The following is a 20348-nucleotide window of genomic DNA, read 5'->3' on the forward strand; positions in this document are numbered from 1 at the left end:
AATGCATGGATCTAAGCTCTGTAATGATAGCATTTTCAACATATGGTACAGCATCAGCTGAATACATATATTTGGAGTGAATGAATTAATCAACATAAGCTCAGTGTATTGGTGTTTTTAAAAATTTAAATTTTAACAAAATAAAAGAGTTGAGAAAAATTTGTGTTTATAACTAAATAAATAGAATAATAATAGAGTTAAGTTAAAATTTGAACTCAGAATACATTTTGGTATAATTTTATGTTCATTAACATTAATAATATTCTACCTTTTAGACTACCTAATACTTTCTTCAAATTATGTTTTCTGATTCTTAAAGGATTGCCATTTTACAATCCGTGGAGGGAGATTAAAGGAAGATGGAGACTATCAACTTCCAGTTGTAGTTCTTATGCTGAATCTTCCCCATTCCTCAAGGAATTTACCAACTTTATTAACTCCTGGAATGATGGAAAATCTTTTTCATGAAATGGGACATGCAATGCATTCTATGCTGGGACGTACTCGTTACCAACATGTCACTGGTGAGCCATGAAGAGGGGACTTTTATTTAATACAATTCTTTAAAAACATTTTATTATAAATAGGGGGGAAAAGCTTTTTATTTAGGAAAACATCATTTAATATTGCCCCGTGGTCATTTATCAACATATTGCCTCTTCTCCTTTCAATTGTACAACCCAATCCTCTTACATTTTTTTGCTTCCTTGCTAACATTCCTTGTTAACCAAGGAATAAGTCCCAGTTGTCCATCTTTTGAGTTTGTACCATTTTCTATTTTGTGCTGTTCTTTATGAAATTTAAGTTTGTGACTCTATGTGCATATGAATAAATATGTATCTCCTTAGGACCTAGCACAGAATAAGTGAATGAATGTTGCCTCTTTTTATCCAAAATCGGTTAGAAAACATAGCAGAACATGTTGAAGAAGTATGATAAATTACTTTTTATTTTCCTTATACTTTCCCCCTGTGTAAAATTACAGTTTTTCATGCTGATTTGTGGCCATATTTGATGATACTGTAGACTTTCCTCTTAGCTGTCTCATCTCTAAATCTTATGCCTAGACCACCTGGTAAATTGTTCATATTCAGTTTTTATTAACTAACTTTATACACACAATATTTTGGGGGAGGAGAAGATAGAGTGGAACCTTGGTTCTCAAACTTAATTCCTTCCGGAAGACTGTTCAAGTAGCAATTTGTTCGAAAACTAAATCATTTTTTCCCACTAGAAATAATGTAAATTGAATTAATCTGTTTCAGACCCACAAGTGATTCCTGTTTTAACCTTTCTGATATACAGTACATGTCTAATGTACTGTTTAATCTATAAATAAACACTTCTTTTTTCAAATTTATCAAACCACTCCCTACTAGCCTTAAGAGAATCACTTTCAGCACTTGTTCCGGGGTGTATCAGCATACAGCATCTTTGCTTGTTCGTATATCACTGCTATCACTGCCTCCGAAATGCTGTCACTGGCTAACTGCTTTTCCTTTATCCAAATGAACGGTAGTTTTTCTACCTTTTTAATTGCCTGTATCATTGCTTCTTTCACACCCTTAGCAACATTAGCACGCTTGATGGCCTCTTTATGTTTTAGAATTGTTCTAATCCTCCATTTCTCCAGCAACAAAAGCAAGCAAACAAACAAACAAAAAACCCACAAACGAAAATATTCACAGCACAATTCCCTGAGATGTTAACAAGAGAGGTTTAGAGGTAAACTGACTTACATTCTTTCCTTTGTTTGTGGTGTGAGAGACATCTTTTGTCCTGCTGATGTATCTGCATGAAAGGGTTGTCAGGTTAAAAACCAAAGTTTGGTTTGACAACCTAGACATTTTTTCTTTGACCAACTTGGTGGAGAACCATATTGTGCCAGATGGGAGACTGACATTCCTTCGAGAAACCAGGTTTGATTGTATTTGAAAAGATTGTAGATGGGCTGAAAGAATCATAAAATGCCACCAAAAATTATTATAGGATTTGCTATTTTAAGTAATTTTGAGTTTAAAATATTGTTGTTTTTTTGTATTGAGGATTGACTTTGTTACAAGAAGCAATCAATGGATAAAATACTCTTTTAAAAGAAATGACAGATAAAAATATTTAGTGGTGGGATTCAGTGAATTAAATACAAATGCTATATTAAATGTCAGAATGTTTTAATTTGTGTTAGTATATCCCAGCATAGCTGAACACAGGCTTATTTGTAGAGGGTTTGAATCACTGCTTTACAAGGTGTTTTATCCAGCTCTGCAAATATTTTGTTTTACTTTACGTTTGATATACAGGAAAATATACAGGATTATTATAAACATTTCTGCAAATATGTACAATAATTTTATAGAAATAAAACATTGAAGTAATTAAAGCTTTTCATAGTTCATCAGAAGTACAAATGAAAATTTTAAAAGAATGCATAAAAAGGAAGATAAATACATTGATTTGATTCTTGCCAACTTTATTTTCCCCCCATTTTAGGGACCAGGTGCCCCACTGATTTTGCTGAGGTTCCTTCTATTCTGATGGAGTACTTTGCAAATGACTATCGCGTGGTTAACCAGTTTGCCAGACATTATCAAACAGGGCAGGTAGGGAAACTAATTTGTAATACAGTCCTTTGAGTTGTGGTTGTCTGTATTTATGATCTCCTGGGTAATGTTTAACTCAATGCTTTTTCAGAGCTCTGTCACCCTCTCTCAGTACCAGAATCCTTCTACCATTTTGTTGTTGTTCTAGTTTTTCCTTTTTGAGAGGTTGGGGGCTAGCCTACAGAACCCAGATCACAGCATATAAAGTATTGACAAATAGCTGCCCTTGATTATATGCCAGGTAATATACCATTTAGTCCTCTCAGCCATTTTCTGAGGAAAGCACTTTATTCTTGTTTCCCAGAGGTGGAAACTAGCTCTTTAGTAGAAGAGGCCTTCAAGCATGTCTCACTTCAAAAAAGACTTTCCTCTTTCTTCTTTCCTTCATGCTTTTGAATATTTGTTTTCTTGGTCTGAATTTTTATGATGTTTCATAAAGCGGAACTATATTGCCATATTTTCCCAGTATGTTTAGCATCTGTCTATGTAGTGATAAGTCTGCAAATTATTTAATATCGACTTTTAGATTTAAATAGTGCATTGTAATCTTAAATATTTTAAAATTCTGTAAAGTAGGATTAAAATGAGAAATGCCTTACAGTAAGTTAGCTGTCAGTATAACTATCAAAATTGTGCAGTTTACTATCCACACATACTTTGGAAACTATACTCTTTCTCTCCTCTCAGAACTTTGATTATAAAATACTGGAGGCCCAGTGCACGAATTTGTGCATGGGTGGGGTCCGGCCGGCCTGGCCCCAATCAGAGTGGAACGGGGCTGGGCCTGTTGGGAGAAGGAGATGGCAGGAGGTTCACCTGCCTACTTACCCCGATTGGGGCTGATCAGGGCCGGGCCAGGCTGGCTGGGGGAAGGGGCCATGGGAGATTGGCCTGGGGGCCCCGCCCCCGATTGGGGTTGGGGAGCTGATTGGGGGTCAACGGTCTGGGGGAGGGGCTGTGGGTGATTGGCTAGCTGGCCCCACCCCCAAATGGGATAAGGGGGCTGATCTGGGGTGGGGCCGTGTGGGGGAGGGGCTGCAGGAGGTTGGCAGGCCGGCCCCACCCCCTATTGGGGGGCGGCGATCAGGGGCAAGCCAGCCAGGGGGAGGGGTGCAAGGTTGGCCGGCTGGCCCCACCCCCTGATTGGGGTGGTTCACTGGCCACAGTGGGCGTCATAGCGACGGTCATTAGGGTTGTTATGGCCGTTATGGTTGCTGGCTTTTTATACTAGGTGTACTGGTTAATAATGAGGATTTTTTTCAATAGATGGAGTTACACATATGTTGCTATATATGCAATTTGATATGTATGTTATTTTGTTGTATTGACAGCAAGCTTTAAACCTTCATATGTCAAATTTGTTGAAGGTGTTAGCATCATAGATATTTTTATGCTTAAAAATGTCGAATTTTGTGCCAAAAATAACGAGCATTTGCGGGAAGTTTTAATTCATTAATTTATTTTGAAGAAAAGTGCTGCTGAATACATCGGGAAGCTTATGATGAACATGCTCCATCTCAAGATACTTGTGAACACTGGTTTAAATGCTTTAAAAGTGATGATTTCAATGTGAAAGACAAAGAACGTCCAAGTCAACCGAAAAAGTTTGAAGACCAACAATTACAAGCATTATTGGATGAAGATGCATGTCAAACTCAAAAACAACTTGCAGAAAGATTAAATGTTGCTCAGCAAACAATTTCCGATCATTTACGAGCAATGGGAAAGGTTGTAAAGGAAGGAAAATGGGTGCCACATCAACTGAACGAAAGACAAATGGAAAACTGAGAAGTCATCAGTAAAATGTTGCTTCAACAGCACAAAAGAAAGTCTTTTTTGCATAGAATTATGACTGGCAATGAAAAGTGGATTTATTTTGAGAATCCTAAATTCACAAAATCATGGGTTGATCCAGGCCAACCATCAACATCGACTGCAAGGCCAAATCGCTTTGGAAAGAAGACAGTGCTCTGCCTTTGGTGGGATCACGAAGGTGTGGTGTTTTATGGCTTCTAAAACCAGGTGAAATGGTTAATACTGATCGCTACCGATAATAAATAATCAATTTGAACCACACTTTGATCGTGAAACGACCAGAATGTGCCAGAAGACACGGCAAAGTAATTTTGCCTCATGATAACGCACCATCACACACTTCAAAACCAGTTAAAGCACATTAAAAGATCTTGCCTGGGAAGTATTAACCCACCCGCCATATTCACCAGATCTTGCTCCTTCAGATTACCACTTGTTCTGATTGATGGCACACGCACTTTCTGAGCAGTACTTCAAAATATACGCAGAAGTGGAAAATTGGGTGTGTGACTAGTTTGCCTCAAAACAAGAAAAGTTCTATTGGGACGGTATCCACAAATTACCTAGAAGATGGGGAAATGTGTAGCTAGCGATGGACATTACTTTGAATAAAGCAATTTTGATGTTTCTCTTGAAATTGTGTTTTCTTTGATTACAAAATCTGCCATTGTTAACCAGTACACCTAGTATATATTCTATATAATAAAGAAGTAATATGCAAATTGACCATCACTCCGGCACCCAAGATGGCCACACCCATGTGGTCAAAGATGGCCACCCCAAAGTGGACACAGATGGCCGCCACAAGATGGCTGGCAGGGAAGGGCAGTTGTGGACGATCAGGCCAGCAGGGGAGGGTAGTTAGGGGTGACCAGGTTGGCAGGGGAGGGTAGTTGGGGGGTACCCAGGCCTGCAAGGGAGGGCAGTTGGGGGGGACCCAGGATGGTAGGGGAGGGCAGTTGGGGGGAACCAGGCCTGCAGGAGAGGGCATTTGGGGGTGACCAGGCCTGCAGGGGAGGACAGTTGGGGGGGGGACCAGGCCTGCAGGGGCAGGCAGTTAGGCGTGACCAAGCTAGCAGGGGAGGGCAGTTGGGGGGACCAGGCCATCAGGGGAGGGCAGTTAGGGGGGACCAGACCGGCAAGGGAGGACAGTTGGGGGCAACCAGGCCTGCAAGGGAGGGCAGTTGGGGGGGGACCCAGGATGGCAGGGGAGGGCAGTTGGGGGGAACCAGGCCTGCAGGGGAGGGCAGTTGGGGGCGACCAAGCCAGCAGGGGATGGCAGTTGGGGGCAACCAGGCCTGCAGGGGAGGGCAGTTGGGGGGGACCCAGGATGGCAGGGGAGGGCAGTTGGGGGGAACCAGGCCTGCAGGGGAGGGCAGTTGTGGGCAATCAGGCCAGCAGGGGAGGACAGTTGGGGGGGACCTAGGCCTGCAGGGGAAGACAGTTGAGGGGGACCAGGCAGGCAAGGGAGGGCAGTTAGGGGTGACTGGGCCAGCAGGGGAGGGGAGTTAGGGGTGACCAGGCCTACAGAGGAGGGCTGTTGGGAGGGACCAGGCCTGCAGGAGAGGGCAGTTGGGGGGACCAGGCCTACAGGGGAGGGCAGTTGGGGGCAACCAGGCTGGCAAGGGAGGGAAGTTAGGGGTGACTGGGCGAGCAGGGGAGGGCAGTTGGGGGCGACCAGGCTGGCAGGTGAGGACAGTTAGGGGTGACTGGGCCAGCAGGGAAGGGCAGTTAGGGGCAAGCAGGCCTGCAGGGGAGGACAGTTGTGGTGACCACACTGGCAGGGAGGGCAGTTAGGGGCAATCAGGCTGGCAGGGAAGTAGTTAGGCATCAATCAGGCAGAAGCGGTTAGGGGCAATCAGGCAGGCAGGCGAGCGAGCAGTTGGGAGCCAGCAGTCCTGGATTGTGAGAGGGATGTCCAACTGCCCGTTGGGCTGAGGGACACCCCCATGCACGAATTTCATGCACCGGGCCTCTATTAGATTATATTAGTGAAAAGTTAACATTGTGGTAAGTGGGCAGGCTAAATATCCATCTCACGTAAAGAAAAGTTGTTTTTATTTAAGGAAAGGGGATGGGATATTCAAAGGGAAGGACTACACAGCACCCAGCCAGGGGGATATTGGGTCCATGATCTCAGCCCCCAAGAGCTGGAGTTTCATCCTTATGTGTAGTCACTGGCAGGAAGCTCTTGTAGTCGGTGGGTCTTGAGGCTGGGTTGGTGGGCATGGAATGGGAATGCAGGATCAGGTGTTTTTAGGACAATTTTAATTCCTTATATGGTCTGATTCCTGGTGTCCAGCAAGTCTTCCTGGTCCTTGTTCTCCTACGGTGAGAAGCTTACAAATGGCTGCTAAGGATTATATTGCCCAATAATCCTAACAGTTAGCTAGTAATTTTCCCCTCAGACTGTATCTCCTTGAGTTCAGGTGTAAAATTATATTCATTTTTGAATCTTCAGCATTTAGGATCATTCCTAGTACATAAAAAGTACTAAAAGAAATTAATGAAGGAATGAATGGAAACGGAAAGAGAAGTTTCCAGTCAACTTTTTTTTAAATTGATTTTTATCTAACCATTATTGTCAACTATAGAATAGTGGGTGAGTTTCTGGATAAATAATCTGAGCTAGTCTTTGTCATAATCTGTTTCAGTTATTGGATGACGAAATGGAAATATTTGTGATCTAATTAGCTACCTATCTATTGACCTGCATAGAATTACTCTGGAAATAATGTAGACTCAGCCAATAACACAAATGCATATAAACAATCAAATAATAGCATAGTCCATCCATGACTCCACATTTTGGGATTTGGGAATGATTAGAGCGGTAGAGCATGAGGCATATTAAAGCAGAGCTACATGCACAGTGTGTAGGACCATAAAGGAGAGTTCAGCTAACGGCTGAGGACGTTGTAAGAGGCTTCATATAGGAAGTGCTGGAGGAGCTAGGTCTTGAAAAGATTTGATGTAAAGAGGACAGTTTGCCAGTCAGCTCTTAGCAGCCCTCATCTATCTCATAAAAAGTATTGAGGAAACACTAAGGACATATATAGGTCCTTCAGTCAGAAGATATTTGTTGTTTTTATTACGTACCAGGCGCTGTTCTCAGCATACAAAAACAAAACAAAAAGTAAGTGAAACAAATTCCAGTGCTCACTATGGCCTTAAATCTTAGGGGAACTAGGGCAGAGCGAAGGACAAGGTTATTCCAACCAGAAACAAGAGCCCATGCAGCAGTATGGATAATCCCAGACGTTGGCAAGATGCTGAGTATGGCAGGAGCAGAAGGAGGAGGAAGGGAGGGAGAGAAAGAAAAAAGACATTGGAATGTTCGTTTTTAGAATTTGTTCTCAGTCTCAGCACACCTCTTGCCCCCACTTACCTTTTAATCCCAGTTCATTTATTACCGTACACCACCTTTTGTGACTGGAGTGATATTTCTCAGCATTATTTATACTGGGCTTTCTGTCACTTTTCCACTTGGAAGTTGTGTTTATTCCTTCTGGCCATTGGCTGTCATACAATTCTGCCCCAACTCATTTTCTTACTAGCCTTTGGCTGACAACTTCCCTGGATTCCACCTTTGAACTTGTGGCTTTGCTCAGCCCTTAGTAGGGTTTAAGCAAAGGCATGCAAACATTTAGTCAAACAATAACAAGGGCCAGAACTAAGGCACTGACAGTGTTGGCTATGAGAAGCAGAATTCACAGGCTATTTGAACCTTAATTGGAAGGACTTGGGGCTAGTTAAATAACAGGGGGAAAGGGAGTTGGGGAGGAGTCCAAGATAGAGGTTCCATGAACAGAGAATTCTGGAAAAGGGCCAAGTTTGAGTTTGGAAAACACAGTTCTTTTTTTATATATTTTGAAGGTCATTGTCCATGAAGTCATGAGTAGTACAAGTCTGAAATCCAGAGTCAAATGGTCGCTAAAGATGCGTGGGAATAATTGTCATGGAGATTATTTTTGAAGCACAGGGAATTTAGAAATTCCCCTGAAAGAAAGTGATACGGGAATTTTGGATTGAAACACACGGTGTTCCCCTGGGCAGGATGGCTTCCCCATGCTCTTTGTCCGTTGGAGTTGAAGAATGAACCACGGACGAAAGAAGGTATAGCAAAGCTGGAAATTCATTGAAGAACAAGTACAGACTCCCACATGGGGTGAGGAAAGAATCTCACAGCACAGACTCCCACGTGGGCCGGGGGAAAGAGTCACACCAAGTTCCTCCCCCCCCCCCACCCGCATTAGTATAAAGGCTGCAGTTTTTTGTGTGCCTTGATATCCCCTCTGATTGGTCGCTATTCCCCTTTGATTTGGTCACTATAGTAACTCCTGGGCTCAAGGATCAAAACCTGACATGGGACAGGTGAGGCCCTCCTCCCTCATTGTTCTCCTATTCCCTCTGAGCTCTTCTTCCTCCCTCTTTGAATGAGGGGCTGCCTTCCCTTTATTTTATAAATATGTATCTTTTGCTACTCCCAGTTCCCTTATCTTATGGAAATGTAACTGCTGCCTCCCCAACTCCCTTGTCTCATGGAAATGTACCCTTTTGCAGCTCTGTGGCCCTGTGCTTTTTCCATGGACCCCTTAATTTTAAAAACTCCCTAAACTTGCCTGTTTCACCCCTAAAAATTCCTATTTCAAAAGCAAGGGGCATCCAAAGAAACCATCATCATCACCAGGAAAGAAGTTGTCAGAGGAGCTTAGATTTTTAAGAGATTTGAGCACAAGCTATGAGTAGGACACACATAGGTAAGGGTGACTGCAAAAGAGTACCACAAGCCTCTCAGAGTAATATTTCAAACAGAAAGTTACATCTTGTGCAGAAATTCACCACAATACTAAGGTCAATTTTTGAAATACCTATTTACAGAGCAATCAGAAGATCAAAGAAGGACTAGGGGATTGCAATGTGATATGATGTCCCAAAAAAGGACAATTTCTATTTTATTACAGATTTCTTCAGTAATAAAAACCATTTTTGAACAAGATAATTTCAAGAAAATAATAAGTCCAAAAATATCCTTCAAACCAGATGAGATAGTAAGACAGTATTAAAATTACTTTGAATTAATTCAAGTTCTAGACTCAGAAGACATACCCAGTGAGCTAATGGGACTTGCAGACAGTCTATAAATAATTTAAAATAATTTTGTGATTCATTGGAGAATGGAAAAAGTGCCAGAAGGCAATAGGTGTGTAATGCCTAGAGTTTCACAAGGGGCTTGCCTCTTCTTGTCACTAATTAAGATAACAAGTCTCTTGATGTTTTCATTTTAAGGGCAATTCTAGCCTTAAGGACAAGGAGCTAATTCCCTGAAATTCAAGTCTTTGTAAACAAGTTACATTAAAGACCATACAAAGAATAATAGGATTGCATTCTTATGCTTCATTTCCTATCCTGCTACATATCAAAAAAGGTTTTTTTGTGTGTGTTTGTTTGTTTTTTTAACCATCCTGTGGTATATTCCAGAGAGTTTTCAGAGTAAGGAGAATAATTGGTGACTTACTAACAGCTACAAGTATTTTATCTGAACTAGAGCATAGCATAGCCAATGAATTCCTGTGGTGAAAGAATTACAAGTATGCCTGTCAGATTTGCAGGTGTCCTACAACTGTCAGAGATAACAAATACCAGAGGTCCTCATTTGAGATTCAAAACTGTCTTAACAAGCTGCATCAAAGCTGAAACAGAATTTATTGTAAATTAATCTTAAAATCAATATCATAAGTATAGAAGTAGTTCATGTGAAAAACTCCCAGGTTTTTAGACATAATAAACTTAACATGAATCAACAGTCTGATGGAATTTCCCATAAATCCCAGTCAGTCTTAGGCTGCATTATGGGACCTGTGCTAAGAAACTAAAGGTTATTATCTCTTTTCTCAGTGCTTATTGGTTCCAGCATTCAGCCTAACCCTTGTTAACCAAAGAAGAGGTTCCGGCTGTAAAAGTACAAAAGGCATTTATCTTAGCAAAATGATTGCAATCTGGGAGATGCATATTCAGGTACCAACCCAAACTAAGCTGGGTAAAGACAGAGAGGTAGTGCTTATAAAGACCAAAACCACAAGTGTAATTATTTCATGAAAATGAAGGATTGCTGGCCAGGATAACAGGGATTGGTTACTTCTATTCAAATGAGGTGGTCAAAACTGCAAGGAGGAGGTCAAGGCCATGGAGCAGTTGTTCTAGGATGTTTATGACTCAGCCTTGAGCTGAGTTTGCAACAGATTAGCAACTTTCTAGCAGCTCTGAGAACTGAGGCATAAAATGTGCATAGGCTTCACTTCCTTAATAGCCTCCTGACTCTATTTTAAGTAACTGTCTTAGAAATATGCTTATTCCATTTTCTTTTTCCCTATTAACACACCTTTCCAGTTGCTCCCAGTATGCATAAAATTATTTGTTATCCTGCACTTCTGGAAATGTAATCCTTGTCCTCCCAACATTCTAAGATGCAACTAAAAAGTTATGGTAAAATACATCTATGATAAAATTTACCATCTTAACCACTTTTAAGTATATCTCCAGTGGTATTAAGTAAATTCTTATTGTGGTCCCATCACCACCTTTTATCCACAGAACTCTTTTCATCTTGCAAAACTGAAAAACTGTTCCCATTAAATATTAATGCCCCATTTGCCCCCTTTCCCAGCCCCTGGCAACCAACCACCTTTATATTTTCTGTCTGAATTTGATTACTCTATGTACCTTGCATAAGTGGAATTATACAGTACTAGAGGCCCGATGCATGAAGATTCGTGCAAGAATGGGCCTTCCTTACCCTGGCTGACAGCACCACCTTTGCTCCCACTGGAGCCGCCTTTCCGCCTTCCCGTGCTGCCCAGAGGTCCAGAGCAGCCAGGGGCGGGTGGAATGCCTGCATCAACGCCATGGCCTGTGTTGACGCAAGCGTCCCGCCCCGCCCACTCCGCACCTGCATATGCAAATTAACCCACCATCTTTGTTGGGTTAATTTGCATAGGCTGGTGGGCATCACGAAGGTACGGTCAATTTGCACCTTATTCTTTTATTAGTATAGATTAGTCCTTTGTGACTGGCTTATTTCACTTAGCATCAAGTTTTTAAGGTTGATCCCTGTTATAACGTGTCAGAATTTCCTTACTTTTTAATGCTAAATAATATTCCACTGTATGTGTATATCACATTGTGTTATCCACTCATCTATTGATAGACACCTCTTGGCTCTTGTGCATAATACTGTTATGAACATAGTTGTACAAATATCTGTTGGAGTCCATGCTTTCAGTGCTTTTGCCTGTATACTCAGAAGTGGGATTGCTAGATCATATAGTAATCCTATTTTAATTTTTTTGAGCAAGCACCAAACTGTTCTCTATAGTGGCTACATCATTTTAATTCCTACATCTTCACCAACACTTGTTATTTTCCAATCTTTTTTTTATTTTTATTTTTTTTTATTTTATTTTTTTAATTTCTTTATTGATTAAGGTGTCACATATTTGTCCTCATCCCCCCATTCCCATCCCACACCCCTCCCCACGGATGCCCCAACCCCCTGTTGAACTTAACCATTGGTTAGGCTCATATGCATGCACACAAGTCCTTTGGTTGATCTCTCCCCCCTCCCCTATCCTCTCTCAGAGGCCTGATAGTCCGATCGATGCCTCCTTGTTTCTGGTTCTGTTCTTGTTCATCAGTCTATGTTGTTCATTATTTCCCCTAGATGAGCGAGATCATGTGTCACTGGAGATATACTTATATGAACTGAATGTGAGATGAGCAATAATAGTTATGCTGACAGGCAAATGAATCAGTCTGTAGTGAGTTTCTTTCTGGACCAACAGTTCTTTTGAGACCCAATATCAATGTCCACCAGTTCCTTATGTGTACTTGTCGGCACTGACCCCTCAGCTCTGGATGGTGGACAAATGGTGGTAATGCAGGTTCGATTCCCTCTGGTTGGGTCTCGGCCGCACCCAGGGGCACGTGGCCTCACCCGGACCCAGGGGCACGTGGCCTCACCCGGACCCAGGGGGTGCGTGGCCAAACCTGGACCCAGGTGCGCGCGGCTTCCCCTGGACCCGGGATCCAGCCTCACCCAGATCCAGGGGCACATGGCCTCACCTGGACCCGGGATCCAGCTTCATCCGGACCCAGGGGCGCATGGCCTCACCCGGACCCAGGGGCGCGTGGCCTCTCCCAGACCCAGGGGTGCGTGGCCTCACCCGGACCCAGGGGCACATGGCCTCACCCGGACCAGGGATCTAGCTTCACCCGGACCCAGGGGCGCGTGGCCTCACCCGGACCCTGGGGTCCAATCTTTTTTTAATGTAGCCATCATAATGGGTGTGAGGTGGTGGTGTATCTCATGGTGGTTTTGATTTTCTAATTGCCTAATGACTAGAGATGTTGAGCATCTTTTTATGTACTTATTGACCATTTATATACTTTTTTTAAAGAAATGTCAGTTCAGCCCTGGCTGTGTGGCTCAGTTGGTTGAAGTGTCTTCCTGTATAACAAAAAGTTGCAGTTTCAATCTGGGGTTGTTAGGGTCACCAAAGGAGGAATGCATGAGGCCAAAAGGGGTAAAGAATTATTGTTACATCTGCTAGCAGAAGGGCTGACTATAGGGCTGGGACTTAGGGGATCTCTGACAATTTCCCATTGCGATGACAGAAATGTTTAAGACCTGAAGAATATTAAAAATAGAAAGTTCCATTCTCGGGCCAGTGTGAATCATTGTTTATTTTATATTGTGGCTAAGGTGCTTTGGCCAGACCTCTGTGGAAAGGACAAAAAAGACATCCCAGAGGAGTGGGGGCTTTTTGTTGTTTTTTTGTTTTTTGGGGGTTTTTTTGTGTGTTTTTTTGGTGGGGACAGAAAAAGAATTCTCCATGGTATAAATTAGAAAGAGGAGGTAACCCCCAAAGGGAGACCCGGGGAGCAAGACAGACTTAGAGGGAGGGCGTCCCCACCAACTAGTCAGGCTCTCCCGAGGCCGGCCTGTCCTGTGACGTGGAAGACTGTGGGACCTGGTCCTGGGCAATGCTGGACTGGAGAGGATTTCTGGCCTATCGCTAGGTATTTTGTCTGAGATGGCAAATCAGAAATCCGGAGGGTGATCTAATTATTACTTACTGGAGAGGAAATGAGCCGGTGTTGAATTTAGGTTCAGCAACGGGAAGGAGAAGTCCCCGATTTGGCCTCCTCCTTGGCTGGTTTGGGAGGGCCTGTAAGGGAGGGTGGCCCAATCAAGGCCTGCAATCATGTCACCTGAGTAGGATTCAGAAGTAAGCCCAGGAGACCTGCCGGTGCCCACTGCCCTCTGAGTAGCAAACTCGAGGTGACTGGAACCGGGATGGTGGCTCCCTTCCCCTTGGAACCCTCCTGGGTTTCGGCACCAAATGTTAGGGATGCTGAAGGAGGAACACTTGAGGCCAAAAGGGGTAAAGAATTATTATTGTTATATCTGCTAGCAGAAGGGCTGAGGCCAAAATGGCATCAGCAGGGCAGAGTAGGGAGAGTAGGATATTTACACTGAGTGGCCAGATTATTATTATGATCTCTGAACGCATAATAATCTGGTAACTCAGTGCATATTCTTTATAATAAAAGGCTAATATGCAAATTGTCCCCTTGACCAGGAGTTTGACCAGCAGGCAGGCCGGCCAACCGCCCATGTCCCCTCCCCCTGGCCAAGCTCATGCACCAGGCCTCTAATATATATATATGTATGTATATGTATATACACACAAACACACACACTGAGTGGCCAGATTATTATGCATTCAGAGATCATAATAATCTCGCCACTCAGTGTATGTCTCTTGTAAAGGTCAGTCAGAGTAACCAGTGGGACCAGGTGCAGGTGGGGGCCAGGTGTAGGTTGTCACTGGAAACTGGGTGAGGCAGTTTACTGGAAGCTGAAGGCCATTAATCATGAAACCTACAATGAGAATAACAGGAAAATGACCGGACGGGGCAAGAGCCCCCAGCAGGGCATAATGGAGCAAGAATATCCTGAACATTCCAGGGAGTGCAAGCATGTGCCTGACAGTGGTCCATTAAAAAATAGTGGAGACATTTCCTTTAAAATCAAAATAAAGGCAAATAATGCCCATATCACAGCTTCTGTTCACCTGTTCTGGAGGTTCTAGTAAGTTGAGTAGGGCAAGAAAAAATAAATTAAAAGACTATATAAATTGAAAAGGAAAAATGAAACTGTCATTATTTGCAGCAGAAGTAACTGTCTAATTAAAATGTTAAAGTCTATAGATAAGTTATTAGAACTAATGAGAAAATTTAGCAAGATTGCTGAAAATCAAATCTACATACAAAAATGAATAATTGCACTTTTAAACACTAGCAACAAACAATTATAAAATATCACTTTAAAAGATAAACTATTGACAATATTTATCGAAAGGATAGGGCATCTAGAGCTAAGTCTAACAGAAGTTGAGCAAGACCCTTATGAGAAGATTAATAACTTTATTAAAATACTTTTAAAAAGACTTAACAAATGGAAAGATACGTAATAATCATGGACTGAAAGGGTCAATATTCAGAGATACCATTTCTCCCCAAATTGATCTATAGATTTAATGTAATCTCTACAACTCATATCAGAGTTTTTTAAAAATTAAGTTGGTTATGAATTATATATGAAAGAACACAAAAGCCCAAGAATAGACAAGAAATCTTTGAAGCATAAATAGAAGAAAACTTGAGAAAGCTATAGTAATAATGGCAACATGGTACTGTTACAAGGACAGACAACTTAACCAATGGAATAAAAGAGAAAACCCATAGACAGATTATTGCATATAATAGGTACTGGGTAAAGATAGATCACTGGAGAAAGGATAAATGGTCCTGAAACAACTGGTTAACTATAGGAAGAAAGGAAGTTGAATTGCCACCTATACCAAACACAAAGAAAATTGCCAACTTGATTAAAAACCTAAAGATTAAGGAAAAACATTAAAACCTTTACAAGAAAACAAGAATATCTTTATGACTTTTAGGAAAACAAAGTTAAATAAAATATTAACTATAAAGAAAATATTGTTAAATTCAATAATATAAAAATGAAGAACTTAAATTCATCAAAAGATAACTAAAGGAAAGGGAAAAGACGAACCATATCCTGAAAGGAGATGCAGGCCTAATAAAAGATTATTATTCCAACATATCAAGAATACTAAGAAATCAATAAGAAAAAAGTAAACTACCAAATAGGAAAGTGAACATAAGACAAATAGTCATTTGAGAGAAGGTTAAAACCGGACAAGAAACATAAAAAGATGGTCAACTTTAAAAGTAATTAGGGAATGTACCTGCCAGTTAAGGCCACCATAGCATTCCATTTCATAGCTCAAAGTAGGAAAAAATTAACACTTCTGACAATATCAAATGTTGGTGAGGATGGAAATGGCGCTACTGTTTTATCATAAAGAAAGATGTTTGTTATAGATTTGGTGGAGATCTCAGGAAAAGGAAATTCCTTTCTATTTCTAGTTTGCTAATTTTTTGGTTTAATTATTAATAGACATCACAATTTATTAGATTTTTTAAAAAATGCATTTTTCAGGTAATTGGGTTGTTCTTCTGATCTCTTAATGTAGTAAATGTTCATGTTAAATATTAAGCCACCTTTGAATTCTAGAATTAAGCACACTTGGACCTAACTTCTTATCTTTTAATACAGTGCTGGCTTCAGTTTGCTAATATTTTGTATATAGAGGATTTTGCATCTGTATTTGTGAGAGAAATGGACTTGGGATTTTCTTGGTGTTCTTGTGTTTTGCTGGTGTCTATATTGAGTATATGCCATTTCATAAAATTAATTGTTGAGTGCTCTTTTTTTTTTTTCCTTACAAGCACTTTATAAAATTACTAGAGACCCAGTGCACGAAATTCGTGCACTGGGGAGGGTGTCCCTCAGCCCAACCTGCACCCTCTCCAATATGGGACCCCTCGGGGGATGTCCAACTGCAGGTTTAGGCCTGATCCCTGTGGAATCGGGCCTAAACCTGCAGTTGGACATCCCTCTCACAATCCAGGACCGCTGGCTCCTAACCGCTCACCTGCCTGCCTGATTGCCCCCTAACTGCTCCCTTGCTGGCCTGATTGACACCTAACTGCTCCTCTGCGGGCCTGATTGCCCCCAAATACCCTCCCCTGCTGGCCTGATCACCCCCAAGGCTTTTATTAGTATAGATATGACCCTGCACAGAAAATTTTACTAACCCTGCTTTACAATAAGGGCTTGACTATTGAATCATTAGGACCAGACACCAAGATTTCCTTTCTTTGAATAGTGGAGGGAATAATTATCTTGTCTTTAAGTTGCCCGGAAATTAAAATGAGATAATGACTTAGAAAAGTATAAAAGCACCATATAAAGACAACTCTTTAAAATGAAAAACACTATTTTTATTCTCCCCTTCCTTCCTTTACAGCTTTTATTTAAACTTTGAAATTTATAAAAATTTCACTCCAATTTTCATTTCATTACATTCAACATTATTTTGTATTGGTTTCAGGTTTTATGTTAGTTACAGAATAGTGGTTAGACAATCATATACTTTACAAAGTGTTCCCCAATTTTTCTAGTACCCACCTGGCATCATACCATCATTACAACACTATTGATTATATTCCCTATTTAAGTGACAATGGGTTTACAGGTTCCTTTCAGTCTTTCTTTTGTGTTGCTCGTCCTTCCTTTTCTTTCTCACTTCTTCCCTCATTTTCTTTATGAAGTATCTCAATTGGCCATCAAAGCTCAGTGAAGGCACTGGGACACGATTCATCCATTTTACAGACCAGGAAACTGAGGCCAATTCCAGTTGGCTGTGGAACTTGACTCAGCACACAGGAAGCCCTCAGAGCCATGGTCTTTGCGCTTCCTAAGAGGCAGCCGCCCGGCAAACAGAACAAACCTTCCAGTCAGGCTTCCAAGTCTCTTTCTCGAGCACCTCTTCATTGCGGATGCTCCACATTCTTTCCTCTCCCCGTCCCCTGCCCCCCATTCTTTACTGCCCCCACTTCTCTGGAGCAGGTGGAAGGCTTTGCACTCACTGCCTAGGCATGCTCTGCCATGTGGCAGGGCACCACAGCCTTGCTTTTGGGTCAAGGCAGGAACAGGAGTCACTGCCTCTGAAGTGTGAAGGCCGCCTGAGTGAGGCCCATTAGCACTGGGAGCTTCTCTGAATCACATCAGTCAGTCCAGTACCCTGCAGTGCAGCACCCCTCCACTGAGGTGGCACCACCCCTCAACCCCCGCCTCAGGGGTGAGGGTCCTTGCCCATATGCCCGGGAGTCCTTCCATGCCCCTTGATCCCTGGCTGGGCCCACCCACGTCTTGGGGCCACTGCAGAACCTCTGTCTCTCTGCAGATGAGGCAGATTCCCTTGGTCTCCAAGAAGCTATGAATCTGTGGCCAGAGGCCAGGTCTGGGTCTCAGCAACCTCATGCCTGCAATGTTCCCAGGGACCCCCGGGAGCAGCTAGGCGGTCTGGCCTCACCTCCCTGGGGCGGCGATGCTCCCAAAGCCCCATGGGAGCGGCTAGGCAGTCCGGCATCGCCTCCCCAGTGTGGCGATGCTCCCAGAGACCCCCGGGAGCGGCTAGGCGGTCCGGCCTCTCTTCCCCGGGGTGGTGATGTTTCCAAAGCCCTATGGGAGCAGCTAGGCGGGTCTGGCCTCGCCTCCCCAGGGCAGCGATGTTCCCTGGGAACCCCGGGAGCGGCTAGGCAGTCACGATGAACCCGCCCCCCTCCTGTGCCATCTGTCGCTGCCCACCCCACCGCCTCCCCGGCCATGGACTGGTACCTTGTGGGTGGTGTCTGGCACTGCCCACAGGGCCTCCTCCACTCCCGATGGACCCGTACCCCCGGAAGCAGGCCATGGTGCTGCCTGCCCTGCCTTCGTATGCAAATTAACCACCATCTTTGGTGGATTAATTTGCATACTCACTCACTCTGATTGGCTGTGGGCATAGCGAAGGTACGGTCAATTTACATATTTGTCTATTAGGTAAGATAATAATCTTTTTTTTCTTTATTGTGTCATCAGTTTTTGGAAATGTTCTGTTTGTGCTTAAGTACTTTGTATATTTTCTAATTGTTTGGTCTGAGTTTTCATATAAGTCTAAGTCAGTGTTTTAATTGTATTATTTATATTCTTGATATACAGTCAATTTTTTTGACCTAGCAGTAATTGAAAGGTGAAAATCTTCCTCCAAAATGGTGGATATATATCTTTTTTTCTTGTTCTATTTTTTTTTTTAATTATTAAGACTTTATTTATTTAGCACAGTTTTAGGTTCATAGAAAAGTGAAGAGAAGGTACAGAGATTTCCCATATAACTCCTACCCCCACCTAGGTATACCCTCCCCCATTATCAACATCCACCACCAGAATGGTACATTTGTTAAAATTCATGAACCTACCTAACATGTCATTATCATCCACAGGCCAATATTTATACTACAGTTCACTCTTGGCATTGTACGTGCTATGAGTTTGGACAAATGTACAATGACATGTATCTATCATTATGATTCCACTAGAGGCCCGATGCATGAAATACATGCACTTGGGGGAGTCCCTCATCCTGACCTGCGCCCCTCGCTCCTTACCACCCTCCTGCCGCGGAGGTGGGAGAGGTTCCCGCCACCACAGCTGCGCTCGCCAGCCATGAGCACAGCTTCTGGCTGAGCTGTGCTCCACCCTGTGGGAGTGCACTGACCACCAGGGGGCAGCTCCTGCGTTGAGCATCTAACCCCTGGTTGTCAGCACGTGTCATAGTGACCGGTTGTTCCACCGGTTATTCTGCTGTTTGGTCGATTTTTGCATGTTAGGGTTTTATTATATAGGATACCAAGTACAGTTGACCCTTGAATAACACTGGTTTGAACCACATGGGTCCATTTACGTATGTGCATTTTTAAACAAATATGTACAGCACTATAAATGTACTTTCTCTTCCTTATGATTTTAATAACATTTTCTTTTCTCTAGCTTACTTTAATATAAGAATATATTACATAATACATACAACATACAAAATATGTGTTAATTGACTTTATATTTATTGGTCAGGCTTCCAGTCAACAGTAAGCTATTAGTAGTTAAGTTTGGAGGAGTCAAAAATTATACTTGACCTTTTGACTGTGTGGGGGTCGGTGACCCTAACCCCATGATGTTCAAGGCCCAACTGTATTTTTACTAAATCATTCTATCCATTTTACTCTCTATATTTTGAAAATGTTTATTATATGCATAAACATATAGAGTAGTTAGTTATATCTTGGAACATGTGTTATCCTCTTAACCTTCATAATATTTTGTCCCAAAGTCTGTTTTTTTAAATAATTTTGCAAACTTAACTACATTGCTAATCACCAAATATAGTCACTGTGTTTTTCATGCTGCCTACATTTTTTGTATTTGTGTCCATTAGTCACCACACTAAAATGTTGATTGCTCTAGTTATCTTTCTCATAAAATATTTATTAAATAATAAATAATAGAAATGAGCATTTCTCATTTATTTTAGTTTAGTTTTATCTAGTAATGTATGAAATCGGTATATAGTTATCCACACTTTATAGAAACTGAGATAAGTTAAGTAATATGCCAAAGGCTACACAGAAGTAACGCAAGGGTTATCTATTAGTTTCTATTAGTGATGTATTAGGAGATCTATTAATTTCACATCAGAATTTCCTTTAAGGTCTGTCAGACTTGCTAAAATCAATATTATAACATTGTGGGTGTTTTCCTTTTTCAGTTTTTGGTAGTTAAAATATTTTTAATAAGGTAGGAAATGGCTATACTTCTTATACAGTATGTTTCACAAAGTAACCACCCATTTCCATTGTTTTATTTTTAGAAAAGTTCTAGTGCTTTGATTTTAGAACTCTTCT

The 20348-nt window shown here is 41.9% G+C and overlaps 1 protein-coding gene across 4 annotated transcripts in view; it reads left to right on the top strand.

The window, feature by feature from the left end:
• The window catches only part of MIPEP (mitochondrial intermediate peptidase), a 230656-nt gene that overhangs the window by 98039 nt on the left and 112269 nt on the right, over positions 1 to 20348 (top strand). For 3 of the 4 annotated variants that reach the window (XM_079778651.1, XM_079778652.1, XM_079778654.1), the window contains 2 exons: positions 320 to 524; positions 2491 to 2600. In XM_079778651.1, the coding sequence (XP_079634777.1) occupies positions 320 to 524; positions 2491 to 2600 (315 nt within the window). Of the gene's footprint in view, positions 1 to 319; positions 525 to 2490; positions 2601 to 4068; positions 5211 to 20348 lie in introns of those variants that run through there. The other variant, XM_079778653.1, reaches the window with a different exon arrangement.

This window comes from Cnephaeus nilssonii (assembly GCF_951640355.1).
Source record: "Cnephaeus nilssonii genome assembly, chromosome: 8".
NCBI lineage: Eukaryota > Metazoa > Chordata > Mammalia > Chiroptera > Vespertilionidae > Cnephaeus > Cnephaeus nilssonii.